The 23,234-nt window shown below is 47.0% G+C and overlaps 1 protein-coding gene across 1 annotated transcript in view; it reads left to right on the top strand.

Moving 5' to 3' along the window:
• ESYT3 (extended synaptotagmin 3) overlaps window positions 1-23,234 on the top strand; it is a 53,928-nt gene that overhangs the window by 17,800 nt on the left and 12,894 nt on the right. The window contains exons 2-7 of the mRNA XM_040440966.1: window positions 5,923-5,964; window positions 7,243-7,377; window positions 7,509-7,585; window positions 11,356-11,425; window positions 11,919-12,008; window positions 13,961-14,016. Of these exons, the coding sequence (XP_040296900.1) occupies window positions 5,923-5,964; window positions 7,243-7,377; window positions 7,509-7,585; window positions 11,356-11,425; window positions 11,919-12,008; window positions 13,961-14,016 (470 nt within the window). The remainder of the gene's footprint in view (window positions 1-5,922; window positions 5,965-7,242; window positions 7,378-7,508; window positions 7,586-11,355; window positions 11,426-11,918; window positions 12,009-13,960; window positions 14,017-23,234) is intronic.

Below are 23,234 nucleotides of genomic sequence, written 5' to 3'. Positions count from 1 at the left end.
CATAAATATTGGGACATTGACATAATTCTAACATGTTTGGCTCTATACACCACCACAATGGATGTGAGATGAAACGGACAAGATGTGCTTTACCTGCAGACTGTCAGCTGTAATCTGAGGGGATTTACATCCAAATCAGGTGAACGGTGCAGGAATTACAGCAGTTTGCATATGTGCCTCCCACTTGTTAAGGGACCAAAAGTAATGGGACAATTGGCTTCTCGGCTGTTCCATGGCCAGGTGTGTGTTATCCCCTCATTATCCCAATTACAATGAGCAGATACAAGGTCCAGAGGTCATTTCCAGTCGGCTATCTGCATTTGGAATCTGTTGCTGTCAACTCTCAAGATGAGATCCAAAGAGCTGTCACTATCAGTGAAGCCATCATTAGGCTGAAAAAACAAAACAAACCCATCAGAGAGATAGAAAAAACATTAGGCGCGGCCAAAACAACTGTTTGGAACATTCTTAAAAAGAAGGAACGCACCGGTGAGCTCAGCAACGCCAAAAGACCCGGAAGACCACGGAAAACAACTGTGGTGGATGAGCGAAGAATTCTTTCCCTGGTGAAGAAAACCCTTCACAACAGTTGGCCAGATCAAGAACACTCTCCAGGAGGTAGGTGTATGTGTGTCAGAGTCAACCATCAGGAGAAGACTTCACCAGAGTGAATACAGAGGGTTCACCACAAGATGGAAACCATTGGTGAGCCTCAAACAGGGAGGCCAGATTAGAGTTTGCCAAACGACATCTAAAAAAGCCTTCACAGTTCTGTAACAACATCCTATGGACAGATGAGACCAAGATCAACTTGTACCAGAGTGATGGGAAGAGAAGAGTATGGAGAAGGAAAGGAGCTGCTCATGATCCTAAGCATACCACCTCATCAGTGAAGCATGGTGGTGGTAGTGTCATGGCGTGGGCATGTATGGCTGCCAATGGAACTGCTTCTCTTGTATTTATTGATGATGTGACTGCTGACAAAAGCAGCAGGATGAATTCTGAAGTGTTTCGGGCAATATTATCTGCTCCTATTCAGCCAAATGCTTCAGAACTCATTGGACGGCGCTTCACATTGCAGATGGACAATGACCCAAAGCATACTGCAAAAGCAACCAGAGAGTTTGTTAAGGGAAAGAAGTGGAATGTTCTGCAATGGCCGAGTCAATCCCCGGACCTGAATCCGATTGAGCATTTCACTTGCTGAAGACAAAACTAAAGGGAAAATGCCCCAAGAACAAGCAGGAACTGAAGACAATTGCAGTAGAGGCCTGGCAGAGCGTCACCAGGGATGAAACCCAGCGTCTGGTGATGTCTATGCGTTCCAGACTTCAGGCTGTAATTGACTGCAAAGGATTTGCAACCAAGTATTAAAAAGTGAAAGTTTGATTTATGATTATTATTTTGTCCCATTACTTTTGGTCCCTTAACAAGTGGGAGGCACATATGCAAACTGCTGTAATTCCTACACCGTTCACCTGATTTGGATGTAAATCCCCTCAAATTACAGCTGACAGTCTGCAGGTAAAGAACATCTTGTTTGTTTCATTTCAAATCCATTGTGGTGGTGTATAGAGCCAAAAATGTTAGAATTGTGTTGATGTCCCAATATTTATGGACCTGACTGTAGTTCCTGATATATTCCCCGGTGACCGGTGGTTGTATATAGTTCCTGATATATTCCCCGGTGACAGGTGGTTGTATATAGTTCCTGATATATTCCCCGGTGACCGGGGGTTGTATATAGTTCCTGATATATTCCCCGGTGACAGGTGGTTGTATATAGTTCCTGATATATTCCCTGGTGACCGGTGGTTGTATATAGTTCCTGATATATTCCCCGGTGACCGGGGGTTGTATATAGTTCCTGATATATTCCCCGGTGACCGGGGGTTGTATATAGTTCCTGATATATTCCCCGGTGACCGGGGGTTGTATATAGTTCCTGATATATTCCCCGGTGACCGGGGGTTGTATATAGTTCCTGATATATTCCCCGGTGACAGGTGGTTGTATATAGTTCCTGATATATTCCCCGGTGACAGGTGGTTGTATATAGTTCCTGATATATTCCCCGGTGACCGGGGGTTGTATATAGTTCCTGATATATTCCCTGGTGACCGGTGGTTGTATATAGTTCCTGATATATTCCCCGGTGACCGGGGGTTGTACAGTTGCAAGAAAAAGTATGTGAACCCTTTGGAATGATCTGGATTTCTACACAAATTGGTCATAAAATGTGATCTGATCTTCATCTAAGTCATAACAATAGACAATCACGGTCGGCTTAAACTAATAACACACAAAGAGTTAAATGTTACCATGTTTTTATTGAACACACCATGTAAACATTCACAGTGCAGGTGGAGAAAGTATGTGAACCCCTAGAGTAATGACATCTCCAAGAGCTAATTGGAGTGAGGTGTCGGCCAACTGGAGTCCAATCAATGAGATGAGATTGGAGGTGTTGGTTACAGCTGCCCTGCCCTATAAAAAACACACACACCAGTTCTGGGTTTGCTTTTCACAAGAAGCATTGCCTGATGTGAATGATGCCTCGCACAAAAGAGCTCTCAGAAAACCTACGATTAAGAATTGTTGACTTGCATAAAGCTGGAAAGGGTTATAAAAGTATCTCCAAAAGCCTTGCTGTTCATGAGTCCACGGTAAGACAAACTGTCTATAAATGGAGGACGTTCAGCACTGCTGCTACTCTCCCTAGGAGCGGCCGTCCTGTAAAGATACTGCAAGAGCACAGCGCAGACTGCTCAATGAGGTGAAGAAGAATCCTAGAGTGTCAGCTAAAGACTTACACAAGTCTCTGGCATATGCTAACATCCCTGTTAGCGAATCTACGATACGTAAAACACTAAACAAGAATGGATTTCATGGGAGGATACCACAGAGGAAGCCACTGATGTCCAAAAAAAACCCATTGCTGCACGTTTACAGTTTGCACAAGAGCACCTGGATGTTCCACAGCAGTACTGGCAAAATATTCTGTGGACAGATGAAACCAAAGTGGAGTTGTTTGGAAGAAACACACAACACTATGTGTGGAGAAAAAGAGGCACAGCACACCAACATCAAAACCTCATCCCAACTGTGAAGTATGGTGGTGGGGGCATCATGGTTTGGGGCTGCTTTGCTGCGTCAGGGCCTGGACGGATTGCTATCATTGAAGGAAAAATGAATTCCCAAGTTTATCAAGACATTTTGCAGGAGAACTTAAGGCCATCTGTCCACCAGCTGAAGCTCAACAGAAGATGGGTGTTGCAACAGGACAACAACCCAAAGCATAGAAGTAAATCAACAACAGAATGGCTTAAACAGAAGAAAATCCGCCTTCTGGAGCGGCCCAGTCAGAGTCCTGACCTCAACCCGATTGAGATGCTGTGGCATGACCTCCAGAAAGCGATTCACACCAGACATCCCAAGAATATTGCTGAACTGAAACAGTTCTGTAAAGAGGAATGGTGAAGAATTACTCCTGACCGTTGTGTCTGATCTGCAACTACAGGAAACGTTTGGTTGGTTATTGCTGCCAAAGGAGGTTCAACCAGTTATTAAATCCAAGTGTTCACATACTTTTTCCACCTGCACTGTGAATGTTTACATGGTGTGTTCAATAAAAACATGGTAACATTTAACTCTTTGTGTATTATTAGTTTAAGCAGACTGTGATTGTCTATTGTTGTGACTTAGATGAAGATGAGATCACATTTTATGACCAATTTGTGCAGAAATCCATAGAATTCCAAAGGGTTCACATACTTTTTCTTGCAACTGTATATAGTTCCTGATATATTACCCGGTGACCGGGGGTTGTATATAGTTCCTGATATATTCCCCGGTGACAGGTGGTTGTATATAGTTCCTGATATATTCCCTGGTGACAGGTGGTTGTATATAGTTCCTGATATATTCCCTGGTGACAGGTGGTTGTATATAGTTCCTGATATATTCCCTGGTGACAGGTGGTTGTATATAGTTCCTGATATATTCCCCGGTGACCGGGGGTTGTATATAGTTCCTGATATATTCCCCGGTGACCGGGGGTTGTATATAGTTCCTGATATATTCCCCGGTGACAGGTGGTTGTATATAGTTCCTGATATATTCCCTGGTGACAGGTGGTTGTATATAGTTCCTGATATATTCCCTGGTGACAGGTGGTTGTATATAGTTCCTGATATATTCCCCGGTGACAGGTGGTTGTATATAGTTCCTGATATATTCCCCGGTGACCGGGGGTTGTATATAGTTCCTGATATATTCCCCGGTGACCGGGGGTTGTATATAGTTCCTGATATATTCCCCGGTGACAGGTGGTTGTATATAGTTCCTGATATATTCCCCGGTGACAGGTGGTTGTATATAGTTCCTGATATATTCCCCGGTGACCGGTGGTTGTATATAGTTCCTGATATATTCCCCGGTGACCGGGGGTTGTATATAGTTCCTGATATATTCCCCGGTGACCGGGGGTTGTATATAGTTCCATATATATTCCCCGGTGACAGGTGGTTGTATATAGTTCCTGATATATTCCCCGGTGACAGGTGGTTGTATATAGTTCCATATATATTCCCCGGTGACAGGTGGTTGTATATAGTTCCTGATATATTCCCCGGTGACAGGTGGTTGTATATAGTTCCTGATATATTCCCCGGTGACAGGTGGTTGTATATAGTTCCTGATATATTCCCCGGGGACCGGGGGTTGTATATAGTTCCTGATATATTCCCTGGTGACAGGTGGTTGTATATAGTTCCTGATATATTCCCCGGTGACAGGTGGTTGTATATAGTTCCTGATATATTCCCCGGTGACAGGTGGTTGTATATAGTTCCTGATATATTCCCCGGTGACAGGTGGTTGTATATAGTTCCTGATATATTCCCCGGTGACCGGTGGTTGTATATAGTTCCTGATATATTCCCCGGTGACCGTGGGTTGTATATAGTTCCTGATATATTCCCCGGTGACCGGGGGTTGTATATAGTTCCTGATATATTCCCCGGTGACCGGGGGTTGTATATAGTTCCTGATATATTCCCCGGTGACAGGTGGTTGTATATAGTTCCTGATATATTCCCCGGTGACAGGTGGTTGTATATAGTTCCTGATATATTCCCCGGTGACCGGGGGTTGTATATAGTTCCTGATATATTCCCCGGTGACAGGTGGTTGTATATAGTTCCTGATATATTCCCTGGTGACCGGTGGTTGTATATAGTTCCTGATATATTCCCTGGTGACCGGTGGTTGTATATAGTTCTTTTTCTCATCTTCTAAGCTGTATGTTCTGTGATTTAGTGTCATGACAGGTAGGTAAGCGGGGAAATAACCAAACATTGGAAAACAAACAGAACAAACGACTAGGCCCAAAAGCTAGCAAGGGCTAGCGATCCCTAAAGGCTTTCCCTAAACTGCTGTGCCCATGTGCATACCCTTAAGGTGGATATGCACATGCCCTCATCCTTAAACCTAAACACCCTGGGCAAACCCTAAGCAGCAGGGAAAAAGGAAGAGGCAACCTGCTTCTTTAAACCAGGAGGAAGCAAGCGTCTCCCTAGAGGCCTAGATAAAACACACAAAGGGAAATGAAGGAGAGGACTTATCTTGAGCAGAGCTGGAGCAGACGATCCACCACAAATCAAGAGCTCCCAGGAAAGAACTATAACCTGCACAGGCCACTGGGGGGGGGGGGAAGAGGGTATAAATAGCCTCACTAACAATCAACCCAGTACACCTGAGGGAAGGTGGATCCAGCTCAAACCCAAATCAAAACAAACCAAGAAGTCAGACATGTGCAGCCAGTCTGACAGATCTCCCCACATTCACAGGGCAAGGCGGGACATTTAGTTGAGCTCACATTCTGTATGACATTTCAACTGACGTCTTCCTTTGTCTCCATAGGTGAATTTTCCAGATGTTGAACGGGTCGAATGGATCAACAAGGTAACACAGACGTCTCCCGAGATGTTACAGGGAGACAGTATAACTCCCAACATACACTAGTGACTGGTCATCTCTCTGGATGTGGGTAGTCAGAACACTGGTGACCGGTCATCTCTCTCTTGTTTTGAGTGGTCAGGCCACTGGTGACCGGTCATCTCTCTCTTGTTTTGAGTGGTCAGGCCACTGGTGACCGGTCATCTCTCTGGATGTGAGTGGTGAGGACACTGGTGAACGGTCATCTCTCTGGATGTGAGTGATGAGGACACTGGTGATCGGTCATCTCTCTGGATGTGAGTGGTGAGGACACTGGTGAGCGGTCATCTCTCTGGATGTGAGTGGTGAGGACACTGGTGATCGGTCATCTCTCTGGATGTGAGTGATGAGGACACTGGTGATCGGTCATCTCTCTGGATGTGAGTGGTGAGGACACTGGTGAGCGGTCATCTCTCTGGATGTGAGTGGTGAGGACACTGGTGAGCGGTCATCTCTCTGGATGTGAGTGGTGAGGACACTGGTGAGCGGTCATCTCTCTGGATGTGAGTGGTCAGGCCACTGGTGATCGGTCATCTCTCTGGATGTGAGTGGTGAGGACACTGGTGAGCGGTCATCTCTCTGGATGTGAGTGGTGAGGACACTGGTGAGCGGTCATCTCTCTGGATGTGAGTGGTGAGGACACTGGTGAGCGGTCATCTCTCTGGATGTGAGTGGTGAGGACACTGGTGAGCGGTCATCTCTCTGGATGTGAGTGGTGAGGACACTGGTGAGCGGTCATCTCTCTGGATGTGAGTGGTGAGGACACTGGTGAGCGGTCATCTCTCTGGATGTGAGTGGTGAGGACACTGGTGAGCGGTCATCTCTCTGGATGTGAGTGGTGAGGACACTGGTGAGCGGTCATCTCTCTGGATGTGAGTGGTGAGGACACTGGTGAGCGGTCATCTCTCTGGATGTGAGTGGTGAGGACACTGGTGAGCGGTCATCTCTCTGGATGTGAGTGGTGAGGACACTGGTGAGCGGTCATCTCTCTGGATGTGAGTGGTGAGGACACTGGTGAGCGGTCATCTCTCTGGATGTGAGTGGTGAGGACACTGGTGAGCGGTCATCTCTCTGGATGTGAGTGGTGAGGACACTGGTGAGCGGTCATCTCTCTGGATGTGAGTGGTGAGGACACTGGTGAGCGGTCATCTCTCTGGATGTGAGTGGTGAGGACACTGGTGAGCGGTCATCTCTCTGGATGTGAGTGGTGAGGACACTGGTGACCGGTCATCTCTCTGGATTTAGGTTGTGCGGCAGATGTGGCCTTACTTTGGAATGTATATGGAGAAACTTTTTCATGAGAAGATTGAGCCACTGATCAGAGCATCGAATGTTCATCTGAATGCCTTCACCTTCACGAAGATCCACTTTGGAGAAAAGGTAAAGATTACCAAGATGGACATGAGCTTCACTGCCTAACGTGGACTTATTAGCTGACATTATAGCACTGTGTTTGTTACATTGTATCCTTGTATTACATTGTTACATTGCCTTATGTATTTCATGGTCAGTCCCCCAGGATCAATGGGGTGAAAGCCTACACCAAGAAGGTGGACAAGAGGGAGGTGATCCTGGACTTGCAGCTCTGGTGAGTATGAGGCTGGTGCCATGTGATGTCCGTGGACTCTTCCTCCTCTCCCGACCCATGGACACTGGAAACAGCAATGCAGAAGAACTATAGCTGCAGCTCTGGATGTGACTGGAGTATAAGACATGATGTATGAGCAGAAGACTGCAGCTCTGGAGGTAACTCAGGATCAGTAAAGCATTGACATAACGTGGTCCGGTTCACACGTTCAAGTTTCTATCCGGATTTAGCAGTGACTTGTGCCCCTGAATCTGCTTCTCCGCAGGAAATGCAATGACTGATGAGAGATTTTTCTCCCTTTCACATGTTGTTGACAATGGTTAACCCCGCGGGGGGTTCATGGCGTCTCCCAGTGGTGATAATAGCGCAGAGCTCCCCAGACACAGGACTTCACACCTGTATAATCACCTAAAGTATATAATAATATGGGGGAGGGGCACCATATACCGCCTGACACCTGCTACCCCCAGGGGACAGAATTATTCATGAGACAAAACTGTCACCTGCACCTCACCTCAGATGTATGAACACCACCAGATAATATCATCTCCATAACCAGCAGAGTCACAGTGCACATACATTACTTATCCTGTACTGATCCTGCGTTACATTCTGTATTATACTCCAGAGCTGCACTCTCTATTCTGCTGGTGGAGTCACTGTGCACATACATTACTTATCCTGTACTGATCCTGCGTTACATTCTGTATTATACTCCAGAGCTGCACTCTCTATTCTGCTGTGCAGTCACTGTGTACATACATTACTTATCCTGTACTGATCCCGAGTTACATCCTGTATTATACTCCAGAGCTGCACTCACTATTCGGCTGGTGCAGTCACTGTGCACATACATTACTTATCCTGTACTGATCCTGCGTTACATCCTGTATTATACTCCAGAGCTGCACTCACTATTCTGCTGGTGCAGTCACTGTGTACATACATTACTTATCCTGTACTGATCCTGAGTTACATCCTGTATTATACTCCAGAGCTGCACTCACTATTCTGCTGGTGCAGTCACTGTGTACATACATTACTTATCCTGTTCTGATCCTGAGTTACATCCTGTGTTATCCTCCAGAGCTGCACTCACTGTTCTGCTGGTGCAGTCACTGTGTACATACATTACTTATCCTGTACTGATCCTGAGTTACATCCTGTATTATACTCCAGAGCTGCACTCACTATTCTGCTGGTGGAGTCATTGTGTACATACATTACTTATCCTGTACTGATCCTGAGATACATCCTGTATTATACTCCAGAGCTGCACTCACTATTCTGCTGGTGCAGTCACTGTGTACATATATTACTTATCCTGTACGGATCCTGAGTTACATCCTGTATTATACTCCAGAGCTGCACTCACTATTCTGCTGGTGCAGTCACTGTGTACATATATTACTTATCCTGTACGGATCCTGAGTTACATCCTGTATTATACTCCAGAGCTGCACTCACTATACTGCTGGTGCAGTCACTGTGTACATACATTACTTATCCTGTACTGATCCTGCGTTACATCCTGTATTATACTCCAGAGCTGCACTCACTATTCTGCTGGTGCAGTCACTGTGTACATATATTACTTATCCTGTACTGATCCTGAGTTACATCCTGTATTATACTCCAGAGCTGCACTCACTATTCTGCTGGTGCAGTCATTGTGTACATACATTACTTATCCTGTACTGATCCTGAGATACATCCTGTATTATACTCCAGAGCTGCACTCACTATTCTGCTGGTGCAGTCACTGTGTGCATACATTACTTATCCTGTACTGATCCTGAGTTACATCCTGTATTATACTCCAGAGCTGCACTCGCTATTCTGCTGGTAAAGTCACTGTGTACATACATTACTTATCCTGTACTGATCCTGAGTTACATCCTGTATTATACTCCAGAGCTGCACTCACTATTCTGCTGGTGCAGTCACTGTGTACATACATTACTTATCCTGTACTGATCCTGAGTTACATCCTGTATTATACCCCAGAGCTGCACTCACTATTCTGCTGGTGCAGTCACTGTGTACATACATTACTTATCCTGTACTGATCCCGAGTTACATCCTGTATTATACTCCAGAGCTGCACTCACTATTCTGCTGGTGCAGTCACTGTGTACATACATTACTTATCCTGTACTGATCCTGAGTTACATCCTGTATTATACTCCAGAGCTGCACTCACTATTCTGCTGGTGCAGTCACTGTGTACATACATTACTTATCCTGTACTGATCCTGAGTTACATCCTGTATTATACTCCAGAGCTGCACTCACTATTCTGCTGGTGCAGTCACTGTGTACATACATTACTTATCCTGTACTGATCCTGAGTTACATCATGTATTATACTCCAGAGCTGCACTCACTATTCTGCTGGTGCAGTCACTGTGTACATACATTACTTATCCTGTACTGATCCTGAGTTACATCCTGTATTATACTCCGGAGCTGCACTCACTATTCTGCTGGTGCAGTCACTGTGTACATACATTACTTATCCTGTACTGATCCTGCGTTACATCCTGTATTATACTCCAGAGCTGCACTCACTATTCTGCTGGTGCAGTCACTGTGTACATACATTACTTATCCTGTACTGATCCTGAGTTACATCCTGTAGTATACTCCAGAGCTGCACTCACTATTCTGCTGGTGCAGTCACTGTGTACATACATTACTTATCCTGTACGGATCCTGAGTTACATCCTGTATTATACTCCAGAGCTGCACTCACTATTCTGCTGGTGCAGTCATTGTGTACATACATTACTTATCCTGTACTGATCCTGAGTTACATCCTGTATTATACTCCAGAGCTGCACTCACTATTCTGCTGGTGCAGTCACTGTGTACATACATTACTTATCCTGTACTGATCCTGGGTTACATCCTGTATTATACTCCAGAGCTGCACTCACTATTCTGCTGGTGCAGTCACTGTGTACATACATTACTTATCCTGTATTGATCCTGAGTTACATCCTGTATTATACTCCAGAGCTGCACTCACTATTCTGCTGGTGCAGTCATTGTGTACATACATTACTTATCCTGTACTGATCCTGAGTTACATCCTGTATTATACTCCAGAGCTGCACTCACTATTCTGCTGGTGCAGTCACTGTGTACATACATTACTTATCCTGTACTGATCCTGAGTTACATCATGTATTATACTCCAGAGCTGCACTCACTATTCTGCTGGTGCAGTCCCTGTGTACATACATTATTTATCCTGTACTGATCCTGCGTTACATTCTGTATTATACTCCAGAGCTGCACTCACTATTCTGCTGGTGCAGTCACTGTGCACATACATTACTTATCCTGTACTGATCCTGAGTTACATCATGTATTATACTCCAGAGCTGCACTCACTATTCTGCTGGTGCAGTCACTGTGTACATACATTACTTATCCTGTACTGATCCTGAGTTACATTCTGTATTATACTCCAGAGCTGCACTCACTATTCTGCTGGTGCAGTCACTGTGTACATACATTACTTATCCTGTACTGATCCTGAGTTACATCCTGTATTATACTCCAGAGCTGCACTCACTATTCTGCTGGTGCAGTCACTGTGTACATACATTACTTATCCTGTACTGATCCTGCGTTACATTCTGTATTATACTCCAGAGCTGCACTCACTATTCTGATGTAGCCGATCAGTTAATTGCATTAATTACCCCCCGGTGGTGGTGGGTGGTTAACCCTGTGGTGACCGCTCCTTTTTCTCTTTCCAGTTACACCGGAGACTGTGAGATTAATGTGGAGGTGAAGAAGTTGTGTAAGGCCGGAGTGAATGGGATACAGGTGAGGGGGGGCAGCGTTGGGCGGTGCTCACATCAGTTTTCTACGCGTTTCTTCCTGCAGAGTCCAGTGATGATATGTATACATCGTCTACATTTACCATGGGACAAGACATGATGTGAACTGTGCCGTAGGGATATATATATATGGGGCCCTTTGTTGCATCAGTCACCTCCATCTGGGGGCCCGCCCGCTGTCACCGGTGCTGTGTACAGCTTATGGCTCTGTTCACATCTGGAGCCTCAATCGCAGATTCCTGGGTATCTGGTGGGAAAATGAACACTGCGTGCAGGACACCCGGAAGGGCCCGACGGGCCCTATGAAGGTCGATGCGGTCCACAGGGCGTCCGTGGCGTTTGTCACACGTGAACAGGGATGTACAGATACTTATAGAATCAAGTCTGTAAACATCAGCGGGTTCAGCTGATTGCTACATTGTATCCACAGGAGTGCCCCGCCCCCGCTGAGCACTGACCTGTAACTGTTTCCTTGGTAGGTACACGGGACGCTGCGGGTGATCCTGGCGCCAATCCTGGCCGATGTGCCCTTCGTGGGAGCCGTCACTATGTTCTTCATCCACAAGCCGGTAAGGGGGGAGAAGGGTGGGCAAGAGGACGTGGAGAAGGTGGGGGGGGGGGGGAAGAGGACGTGGAGAGGGGGGGGGGGCAAGAGGACGTGGAGAAGGGGGGGGGGGCAAGAGGACGTGGAGAAGGGGGGGGGGCAAGAGGACGTGGAGAAGGTGGGGGGGGCAAGAGGACGTGGAGAAGGGGGGGGGGGCAAGAGGACGTGGAGAAGGGGGGGGGCAAGAGGACGTGGAGAAGGTGGGGGGGGGGGCAAGAGGACGTGGAGAAGGTGGGGGGGGCAAGAGGACGTGGAGAAGGTGGGGGGGGGCAAGAGGACGTGGAGAAGGTGGGGGGGGGCAAGAGGACGTGGAGAAGGTGGGGGGGCAAGAGGACGTGGAGAAGGTGGGGGGGGGGGGCAAGAGGACGTGGAGAAGGTGGGGGGGGGGCAAGAGGACGTGGAGAAGGTGGGGGGGGGGCAAGAGGACGTGGAGAAGGTGGGGGGGGCAAGAGGACGTGGAGAAGGTGGGGGGGGCAAGAGGACGTGGAGAAGGTGGGGGGGCAAGAGGACGCGGAGAAGGTGGGAGGGCAAGAGGACGCGGAGAAGGTGGGGGGGCAAGAGGACGTGGAGAAGGTGGGGGGGGGGGAAGAGGACGTGGAGAAGGTGGGGGGGGCAAGAGAACGTGGAGAAGGTGGTGGCAAGAGGACGCGGAGAAGGTTGGTGGGCAAGAGGACGCGGAGAAGGTTGGTGGGCAAGAGGACGCGGAGAAGGTTGGTGGGCAAGAGGACGCGGAGAAGGTGGGGGGGGGGAAGAGGACGCGGAGAAGGTGGGGGGGGGCAAGAGGACGCGGAGAAGGTGGGGGGGGGCAAGAGGACGCAGAGAAGGTGGGGGGGGCAGGAGGACGCGGAGAAGGTGGGGGGGGCAAGAGGACGTGGAGAAGGTGGGGGGGGGGCAAGAGGACGCGGAGAAGGTGGGGGGGCAAGAGGACGTGGAGAAGGTGGGGGGGGGGCAAGAGGACGTGGAGAAGGTGGGGGGGGCAAGAGAACGTGGAGAAGGTGGTGGCAAGAGGACGCGGAGAAGGTTGGTGGGCAAGAGGACGCGGAGAAGGTTGGTGGGCAAGAGGACGCGGAGAAGGTTGGTGGGCAAGAGGACGCGGAGAAGGTGGGGGGGGGCAAGAGGACGCGGAGAAGGTGGGGGGGGCAAGAGGACGCGGAGAAGGTGGGGGGGGGCAAGAGGACGCAGAGAAGGTGGGGGGGGGAGGAGGACGCGGAGAAGGGGGGGGGGGGAAGAGGACGCAGAGAAGGTGGGGGGGCAAGAGGACGCGGAGAAGGTGGGGGGGGCAAGAGGACGCGGAGAAGGTGGGGGGGCAAGAGGACGCGGAGAAGGTGGGGGGGGCATGAGGACGCGGAGAGGGTGGGGGGGGGCAAGAGGACGCGGAGAGGGTTGGCAATTCCAGCAAGTGTTCAGGATTTTGGGCTGGAGATAGAACTGTAGCATGCTGCGGTACTTTCTCCGGCCAAAAACCGTACTGTGACTGAACTGAAGACGTCCTGATGCATCCTGAATGCATTAGGATATGCCTGATCAGTTCTTTTCCGGTATTGAGCCCCTAGGATGGAACTCTATGCCGGAAAAGAAAAACGCAAGTGTGAAAGTACCCTAGAAGGACTTGGGGGAGAGGTGCAAAAGGACGTGGTGGCGGTGTGACAGTTCAGTGATGGCAGTCTGGTGGCGGTGCAGTGACGGTGTGACAGTTCAGTGATGGCAGTCTGGTGGCGGTGCAGTGACGGTGTGACAGTTCAGTGATGGCAGTCTGGTGGCGGTGCAGTGACGGTGTGACAGTTCAGTGATGGCAGTCTGGTGGCGGTGCAGTGACGGTGTGGCAGTTCGGTGATGGCAGTCTGGTGGCGGTGCAGTGACGGTGTGGCAGTTCAGTGATGGCGGTGTGATGTGATTCTTCTGTTTACTTCTTTGCAGCAACTGGATATTAACTGGACCGGCCTAACGAACATCCTGGAGATCCCGGGGGTCAGGTGTGTCATATGTGTGACTGCGCTTTGTTACTCGTTACAATGTATCAGTGTCTCTACATTTTTGTCTCCTCCCATTTGGATTAGAGCTCATTTGCATAGTGTTTCCCAGGGATCATTGCCTGTTAGACTCCCTGCTCCCCCTGATGTCTCCTTGAGGAGAACCAGAGCCCCCATGGGATCCCCACGAGACCTCCTAAGATCCCAATGAAACCCCTGAGACCTCCTGAGATCCCACTAAAACCCCTGAGACTACCTGATGGTCCCGAGACCCCCAGAGATCCCCCCCCCCCAAGACCTCCTGAGATCTTTCACCCCCGAGACCTCCAGAGATTCCCCATGCCCCCCCAGACCTCTGCACACAATAATGGCAGTCTATTACCAGAGTGTTTATAGCAGATCTGCGCTCCATTTGTTGTACAGGCAGCTGTCACAGTCCGGGGCCCCGGGGCCGGCACATCTTGTCCTGTGCACACTGGGGGCACTTCCTGCAGCGGCCTGTCTGTAACCGCACAACCAGAATTTCCAGTTTACTGACAACTTGTTTCTCAAGAGAAGAACATGGGTGTTGCAATTCTGGGAGTGACTGTAACTAAACTGCAGCAGCATTACAGTGTGTCAGTAGATAATACACAGGATTCACAGGCGGCGTTAGTGTGTCAGTAGATAATACACAGCGGTCACAGGCGACAGTGTGTCAGTAGATAATACACAGCGGTCACAGGCGACAGTGTGTCAGTAGATAATACACAGCGGTCACAGGCGGCATTACAGTGTGTCAGTAAAAGGCTCATAAATTCAGTTGTCACTGTAGTTACGGTGTCCTGGATTCTGGAGACTGCGGGTGCGGCCACTCAGGGAGGTGTGAAACTCTCTGTGACTCACCTTTGTTCTTGGATGGGAGAACGGGGAAGAATCAGTTGTCAGGAATTTTGCATTGTGCAGTGACTCCAGGTGGAAATATTGCAGTTCCTTACAAGTCACATTACCACAAAGCAACTCATCGAACAGGAGAATACAATCTATTGCCCCCTGTTATCAGCCATTTCAGGAGAGAGGATGACTGTAGGACAGGAGAATACAGTCTATTGCCCCCTGTTATCAGCCATTTCAGGGGAGAGGATGACTGTAGGACAGGAGAATACAGTCTATTGCCCCCTGTTATCAGCCATTTCAGGGGAGAGGATGACTGTAGGACAGGAGAATACAGTCTATTGCCCCCTGTTATCAGCCATTTCAGGGGAGAGGATGACTGTAGGACAGGAGAATACAGTCTATTGCCCCCTGTTATCAGCCATTTCAGGGGGGAGGATGACTGTAGGACAGGAGAATACAGTTTATTGCCCCCTGTTATCAGCCATTTCAGGGGAGAGGATGACTGTAGGACAGGAGAATACAGTCTATTGCCCCCTGTTATCAGCCATTTCAGGGGAGAGGATGACTGTAGGACAGGAGAATACAGTCTATTGCCCCTGTTATCAGCCATTTCAGGGGAGAGGATGACTGTAGGACAGGAGAATACAGTCTATTGCCCCCTGTTATCAGCCATTTCAGGGGAGAGGATGACTGTAGGACAGGAGAATACAGTCTATTGCCCCCTGTTATCAGCCATTTCAGGGGAGAGGATGACTGTAGGACAGGAGAATACAGTCTATTGCCCCCTGTTATCAGCCATTTCAGGGGAGAGGATGACTGTAGGACAGGAGAATACAGTCTATTGCCCCCTGTTATCAGCCATTTCAGGGGAGAGGATGACTGTAGGACAGGAGAATACAGTCTATTGCTCCCTGTTATCAGCCATTTCAGGGGAGAGGACGACTGTAGGACAGGAGAATACAGTCTATTGCCCCCTGTTATCATCCATTTCAGGGGAGAGGATGACTGTAGGACAGGAGAATACAATCTATTACCCCTGTTATCAGCCATTTCAGGGGGGAGGATGACTGTAGGACAGGAGAATACAGTCTATTACCCCTGTTATCAGACATTTCAGGGGAGAGGATGACTGTAGGACAGGAGAATACAGTCTATTGCCCCTGTTATCAGCCATTTCAGGGGAGAGGATGACTGTAGGACAGGAGAATACAGTCTATTGTTCCCTGTTATCAGCCATTTCAGGGGAGAGGATGACTGTAGGACAGGAGAATACAGTCTATTGCCCCCTGTTATCAGCCATTTCAGAGGAGAGGATGACTGTAGGACAGGAGAATACAGTCTATTGCTCCCTGTTATCAGCCATTTCAGGGGAGAGGATGACTGTAGGACAGGAGAATACAGTCTATTGCCCCCTGTTATCAGCCATTTCAGGGGAGAGGATGACTGTAGGACAGGAGAATACAGTCTATTGCCTCCTGTTATCAGCCATTTCAGGGGAGAGGGTGACTGTAGGACAGGAGAATACAGTCTATTGCCCCCTGTTATCAGCCATTTCAGGGGAGAGGATGACTGTAGGACAGGAGAATACAGTCTATTGCCCCCTGTTATCAGACATTTCAGGGGAGAGGATGACTGTAGGACAGGAGAATACAGTCTATTGCCCCCTGTTATCAGCCATTTCAGGGGAGAGGATGACTGTAGGACAGGGGAATACAGACTATTGCCCCCTGTTATCAGCCATTTCAGGGGAGAGGATGACTGTAGGACAGGAGAATACAGTCTATTGCCCCCTGTTATCAGCCATTTCAGGGGAGAGGATGACTGTAGGACAGGAGAATACAGTCTATTGCCCCCTGTTATCAGCCATTTCAGGGGAGAGGATGACTGTAGGACAGGAGAATACAGTCTATTGCCCCCTGTTATCAGCCATTTCAGGGGAGAGGATGACTGTAGGACAGGAGAATACAGTCTATTGCTCCCTGTTATCAGCCATTTCAGGGGAGAGGATGACTGTAGGACAGGAGAATACAGTCTATTGCCCCCTGTTATCAGCCATGTCTGTGGTGTTCCTCCTGCCCCCCATGTTTCATGCTCCTGTAATCACGTTCCAGCTCTGTTATAATCTTGCACTGTCCCTTTTAAGTTATAACATTGGTTATTATTCTGAGATCAGAATGGAGAAAATTGCGTCAGTAAATTCACGTAGTCGCAGTTCTGTCACATTCACTGCTGTCCTCATTCTCTGTGCCATGGAGAGTGTGTACACCAAAGAGTTAATGAGTTTTACTGCTTGGTAAACTGGAGCATGGAGGAAGCCCATAAAGCATCTGCTGGGGAGGGAGGGCTGTGTTACTGGAGTCTGTATAAGGAGGCATCAGCAACTCTCTTGTTACAGTGTGTCGGTGCAGACAATCCAGCAGCGGGCCCCACCAACTTTCTGCAGCACAGCAATGATGGCAGCTACACTGTACTGCGCCACGCCAGATTAGAGTAGGTGCCCACTGGTAGAGGTGACCTTGATGTGCCGAGTGGGTTTATGCATTTTGATCAAAACATACTTGGCGGTGCTATTTCAAGGGAAGAAGGGAATACTAGACGTGACACGGATGATACCGTCACAATCCACTAATGCCTCATGTATCGTACGTAGATTATGGGGCGGTATAATATTAATTACACTGAGAAGCAATGACAGATCACAGCGTGTGGACGGGCAATCCGTGCGCCTGTCTGAGGAAACCACAAAGCAAAGCTCAAAAAATCCAAGTTTATTCTTAAAAACATCCATCCAGTTCGGCCTGTTATCCTGCAAGTTGATCCAGAGGAAGGAAAAAAAAAAAAAAACTGTGAGGTAGAAGCCAATTTTCCCCACTTTGAAGTCGGGAAGGAATTTTTTTTTCTCCTAATCAGGCATCTGAATAACTCCCTGGATTACTGACCCCTCTCTAGTAGCTATAACCTGTAATATTATTACACTCCAGAAATACATCCAGGCCCCTCCTGAATTCCTTTATTGTACTCACCATCACCACCTCCTCAGGCAGAGAGTTCCATAGTCTCACTGCTCTTACCGTAAAGAGTCCATAGTCTCACCGCTCTTACAGTAAAGAGTCCATAGTCTCACTGCTCTTACAGTAAAGAGTCCATAGTCTCACTGCTCTTACAGTATAGAGTCCATAGTCTCACTGCTCTTACAGTAAAGAGTCCATAGTCTCACTGCTCTTACAGTATAGAGTCCATAGTCTCACTGCTCTTACAGTATAGAGTCCATAGTCTCACTGCTCTTACAGTAAAGAGTCCATAGTCTCACTGCTCTTACAGTAAAGAGTCCATAGTCTCACTGCTCTTACAGTAAAGAGTCCATAGTCTCACTGCTCTTACAGTATAGAGTCCATAGTCTCACTGCTCTTACAGTAAAGAGTCCATAGTCTCACTGCTCTTACAGTATAGAGTCCATAGTCTCACTGCTCTTACAGTAAAGAGTCCATAGTCTCACTGCTCTTACAGTATAGAGTCCATAGTCTCACTGCTCTTACAGTAAAGAGTCCATAGTCTCACTGCTCTTACAGTAAAGAGTCCATAGTCTCACTGCTCTTACCGTAAAGAGTCCATAGTCTCACTGCTCTTACAGTATAGAGTCCATAGTCTCACTGCTCTTACAGTAAAGAGTCCATAGTCTCACTGCTCTTACAGTATAGAGTCCATAGTCTCACTGCTCTTACAGTATAGAGTCCATAGTCTCACTGCTCTTACAGTATAGAGTCCATAGTCTCACTGCTCTTACAGTAAAGAATCCATAGTCTCACTGCTCTTACCGTAAAGAGTCCACAGTCTCACTGCTCTTACAGTATAGAGTCCATAGTCTCACTGCTCTTACAGTATAGAGTCCATAGTCTCACTGCTCTTACAGTAAAGAATCCATAGTCTCACTGCTCTTACCGTAAAGAGTCCACAGTCTCACTGCTCTTACAGTAAAGAGTCCATAGTCTCACTGCTCTTACAGTAAAGAATCCATAGTCTCACTGCTCTTACAGTAAAGAGTCCACAGTCTCACTACTCTTACAGTAAAGAGTCCACAGTCTGACTGCTCTTACAGTATAGAGTCCATAGTCTCACTGCTCTTACAGTAAAGAATCCATAGTCTCACTGCTCTTACAGTAAAGAATCCATAGTCTCACTGCTCTTACCGTAAAGAGTCCACAGTCTCACTGCTCTTACAGTATAGAGTCCATAGTCTCACTGCTCTTACAGTAAAGAATCCATAGTCTCACTGCTCTTACAGTAAAGAGTCCACAGTCTCACTACTCTTACAGTAAAGAGTCCACAGTCTCACTGCTCTTACAGTATAGAGTCCATAGTCTCACTGCTCTTACAGTAAAGAATCCATAGTCTCACTGCTCTTACAGTATAGAGTCCACAGTCTCACTACTCTTACAGTAAAGAGTCCACAGTCTGACTGCTCTTACAGTATAGAGTTTATAGTCTCACTGCTCTTACAGTAAAGAGTCCATAGTCTCACTGCTCTTACAGTAAAGAGTCCATAGTCTCACTGCTCTTACAGTAAAGAGTCCATAGTCTCACTGCTCTTACAGTATATAGTCCATAGTCTCACTGCTCTTACAGTATAGAGTCCATAGTCTCACTGCTCTTACAGTAAAGAGTCCATAGTCTCACTGCTCTTACAGTATATAGTCCATAGTCTCACTGCTCTTACAGTAAAGAGTCCATAGTCTCACTGCTCTTACAGTAAAGAGTCCATAGTCTCACTGATCTTACAGTAAAGAGTCCATAGTCTCACTGTTCTTACAGTAAAGAGTCCATAGTCTCACTGCTCTTACAGTATAGAGTCCATAGTCTCACTGCTCTTACAGTATAGAGTCCATAGTCTCACTGCTCTTACAGTAAAGAGTCCATAGTCTCACTGCTCTTACAGTAAAGAGTCCATAGTCTCACTGCTCTTACCGTAAAGAGTCCATAGTCTCACTGCTCTTACAGTATAGAGTCCATAGTCTCACTGCTCTTACAGTAAAGAGTCCATAGTCTCACTGCTCTTACAGTATAGAGTCCATAGTCTCACTGCTCTTACAGTATAGAGTCCATAGTCTCACTGCTCTTACAGTATAGAGTCCATAGTCTCACTGCTCTTACAGTAAAGAATCCATAGTCTCACTGCTCTTACCGTAAAGAGTCCACAGTCTCACTGCTCTTACAGTATAGAGTCCATAGTCTCACTGCTCTTACAGTATAGAGTCCATAGTCTCACTGCTCTTACAGTAAAGAATCCATAGTCTCACTGCTCTTACCGTAAAGAGTCCACAGTCTCACTGCTCTTACAGTAAAGAGTCCATAGTCTCACTGCTCTTACAGTAAAGAATCCATAGTCTCACTGCTCTTACAGTAAAGAGTCCACAGTCTCACTACTCTTACAGTAAAGAGTCCACAGTCTGACTGCTCTTACAGTATAGAGTCCATAGTCTCACTGCTCTTACAGTAAAGAATCCATAGTCTCACTGCTCTTACAGTAAAGAATCCATAGTCTCACTGCTCTTACCGTAAAGAGTCCACAGTCTCACTGCTCTTACAGTATAGAGTCCATAGTCTCACTGCTCTTACAGTAAAGAATCCATAGTCTCACTGCTCTTACAGTAAAGAGTCCACAGTCTCACTACTCTTACAGTAAAGAGTCCACAGTCTCACTGCTCTTACAGTATAGAGTCCATAGTCTCACTGCTCTTACAGTAAAGAATCCATAGTCTCACTGCTCTTACAGTATAGAGTCCACAGTCTCACTACTCTTACAGTAAAGAGTCCACAGTCTGACTGCTCTTACAGTATAGAGTTTATAGTCTCACTGCTCTTACAGTAAAGAGTCCATAGTCTCACTGCTCTTACAGTAAAGAGTCCATAGTCTCACTGCTCTTACAGTAAAGAGTCCATAGTCTCACTGCTCTTACAGTATATAGTCCATAGTCTCACTGCTCTTACAGTATAGAGTCCATAGTCTCACTGCTCTTACAGTAAAGAGTCCATAGTCTCACTGCTCTTACAGTATATAGTCCATAGTCTCACTGTTCTTACAGTAAAGAGTCCATAGTCTCACTGCTCTTACAGTAAAGAGTCCATAGTCTCACTGATCTTACAGTAAAGAGTCCATAGTCTCACTGTTCTTACAGTAAAGAGTCCATAGTCTCACTGCTCTTACAGTATAGAGTCCATAGTCTCACTGCTCTTACAGTATAGAGTCCATAGTCTCACTGCTCTTACCGTAAAGAGTCCATAGTCTCACTGCTCTTACCGTAAAGAGTCCATAGTCTCACTGCTCTTACAGTAAAGAGTCCATAGTCTCACTGCTCTTACCGTAAAGAGTCCATAGTCTCACTGCTCTTACAGTAAAGAGTCCATAGTCTCACTGCTCTTACAGTATAGAGTCCATAGTCTCACTGCTCTTACAGTAAAGAGTCCATAGTCTCACTGCTCTTACAGTATATAGTCCATAGTCTCACTGCTCTTACAGTAAAGAGTCCATAGTCTCACTGCTCTTACAGTAAAGAGTCCATAGTCTCACTGCTCTTACAGTAAAGAGTCCATAGTCTCACTGCTCTTACAGTAAAGAGTCCATAGTCTCACTGCTCTTACAGTAAAGAGTCCATAGTCTCACTGCTCTTACTGTAAAGAGTCCATAGTCTCACTGCTCTTACAGTAAAGAGTCCATAGTCTCACTGCTCTTACAGTAAAGAGTCCATAGTCTCACTGCTCTTACAGTAAAGAGTCCATAGTCTCACTGCTCTTACAGTATAGAGTCCATAGTCTCACTGCTCTTACAGTAAAGAGTCCATAGTCTCACTGCTCTTACAGTAAAGAGTCCATAGTCTCACTGCTCTTACAGTAAAGAGTCCATAGTCTCACTGCTCTTACAGTATAGAGTCCATAGTCTCACTGCTCTTACTGTAAAGAGTCCATAGTCTCACTGCTCTTACAGTATAGAGTCCATAGTCTCACCGCTCTTACAGTATAGAGTCCATAGTCTCACTGCTCTTACAGTAAAGAGTCCATAGTCTCACTGCTCTTACAGTAAAGAGTCCATAGTCTCACTGCTCTTACAGTAAAGAGTCCATAGTCTCACTGCTCTTACAGTATAGAGTCCATAGTCTCACTGCTCTTACTGTAAAGAGTCCATAGTCTCACTGCTCTTACAGTAAAGAGTCCATAGTCTCACCGCTCTTACAGTAAAGAGTCCATAGTCTCACCGCTCTTACAGTATAGAGTCCACAGTCTCACTGCTCTTACAGTAAAGAGTCCATAGTCTCACTGCTCTTACAGTAAAGAGTCCATAGTCTCACTGCTCTTACAGTATAGAGTCCATAGTCTCACTGCTCTTACAGTAAAGAGTCCATAGTCTCACTGCTCTTACAGTAAAGAGTCCATAGTCTCACTGCTCTTACAGTAAAGAGTCCATAGTCTCACTGCTCTTACAGTATAGAGTCCATAGTCTCACTGCTCTTACTGTAAAGAGTCCATAGTCTCACTGCTCTTACAGTAAAGAGTCCATAGTCTCACCGCTCTTACAGTAAAGAGTCCATAGTCTCACCGCTCTTACAGTATAGAGTCCACAGTCTCACCGCTCTTACAGTATAGGGTCCACAGTCTCACCGCTCTTACAGTATAGAGTCCATAGTCTCACCGCTCTTACAGTAAAGAGTCCGTAGTCTCACCGCTCTTACAGTATAGAGTCCGTAGTCTCACCGCTCTTACAGTAAAGAGTCCAGTCTCACCGCTCTTACAGTATAGAGTCCATAGTCTCACTGCTCTTACAGTATAGAGTCCATAGTCTCACTGCTCTTACAGTATAGAGTCCATAGTCTCACTGCTCTTACAGTATAGAGTCCATAGTCTCACTGCTCTTACAGTATAGAGTCCATAGTCTCACTGCTCTTACAGTATAGAGTCCATAGTCTCACTGCTCTTACAGTAAAGAGTCCATAGTCTCACTGCTCTTACAGTAAAGAGTCCATAGTCTCACTGCTCTTACAGTAAAGTGTCCATAGTCTCACTGCTCTTACAGTATAGAGTCCATAGTCTCACTGCTCTTACAGTAAAGAGTCCATAGTCTCACTGCTCTTACAGTATAGAGTCCATAGTCTCACTGCTCTTACAGTAAAGAGTCCATAGTCTCACTGCTCTTACAGTAAAGAGTCCATAGTCTCACTGCTCTTACAGTATAGAGTCCATAGTCTCACTGCTCTTACAGTATAGAGTCCATAGTCTGACTGCTCTTACAGTATAGAGTCCATAGTCTCACTGCTCTTACAGTATAGAGTCCATAGTCTCACTGCTCTTACAGTAAA

Source organism: Bufo bufo, chromosome 7 (assembly GCF_905171765.1).
Source record: "Bufo bufo chromosome 7, aBufBuf1.1, whole genome shotgun sequence".
Classification (NCBI taxonomy): domain Eukaryota; kingdom Metazoa; phylum Chordata; class Amphibia; order Anura; family Bufonidae; genus Bufo; species Bufo bufo.
Note: the sequence above shows the minus strand (reverse complement) of the source record. Positions and strands in the feature narration are given on the sequence as shown.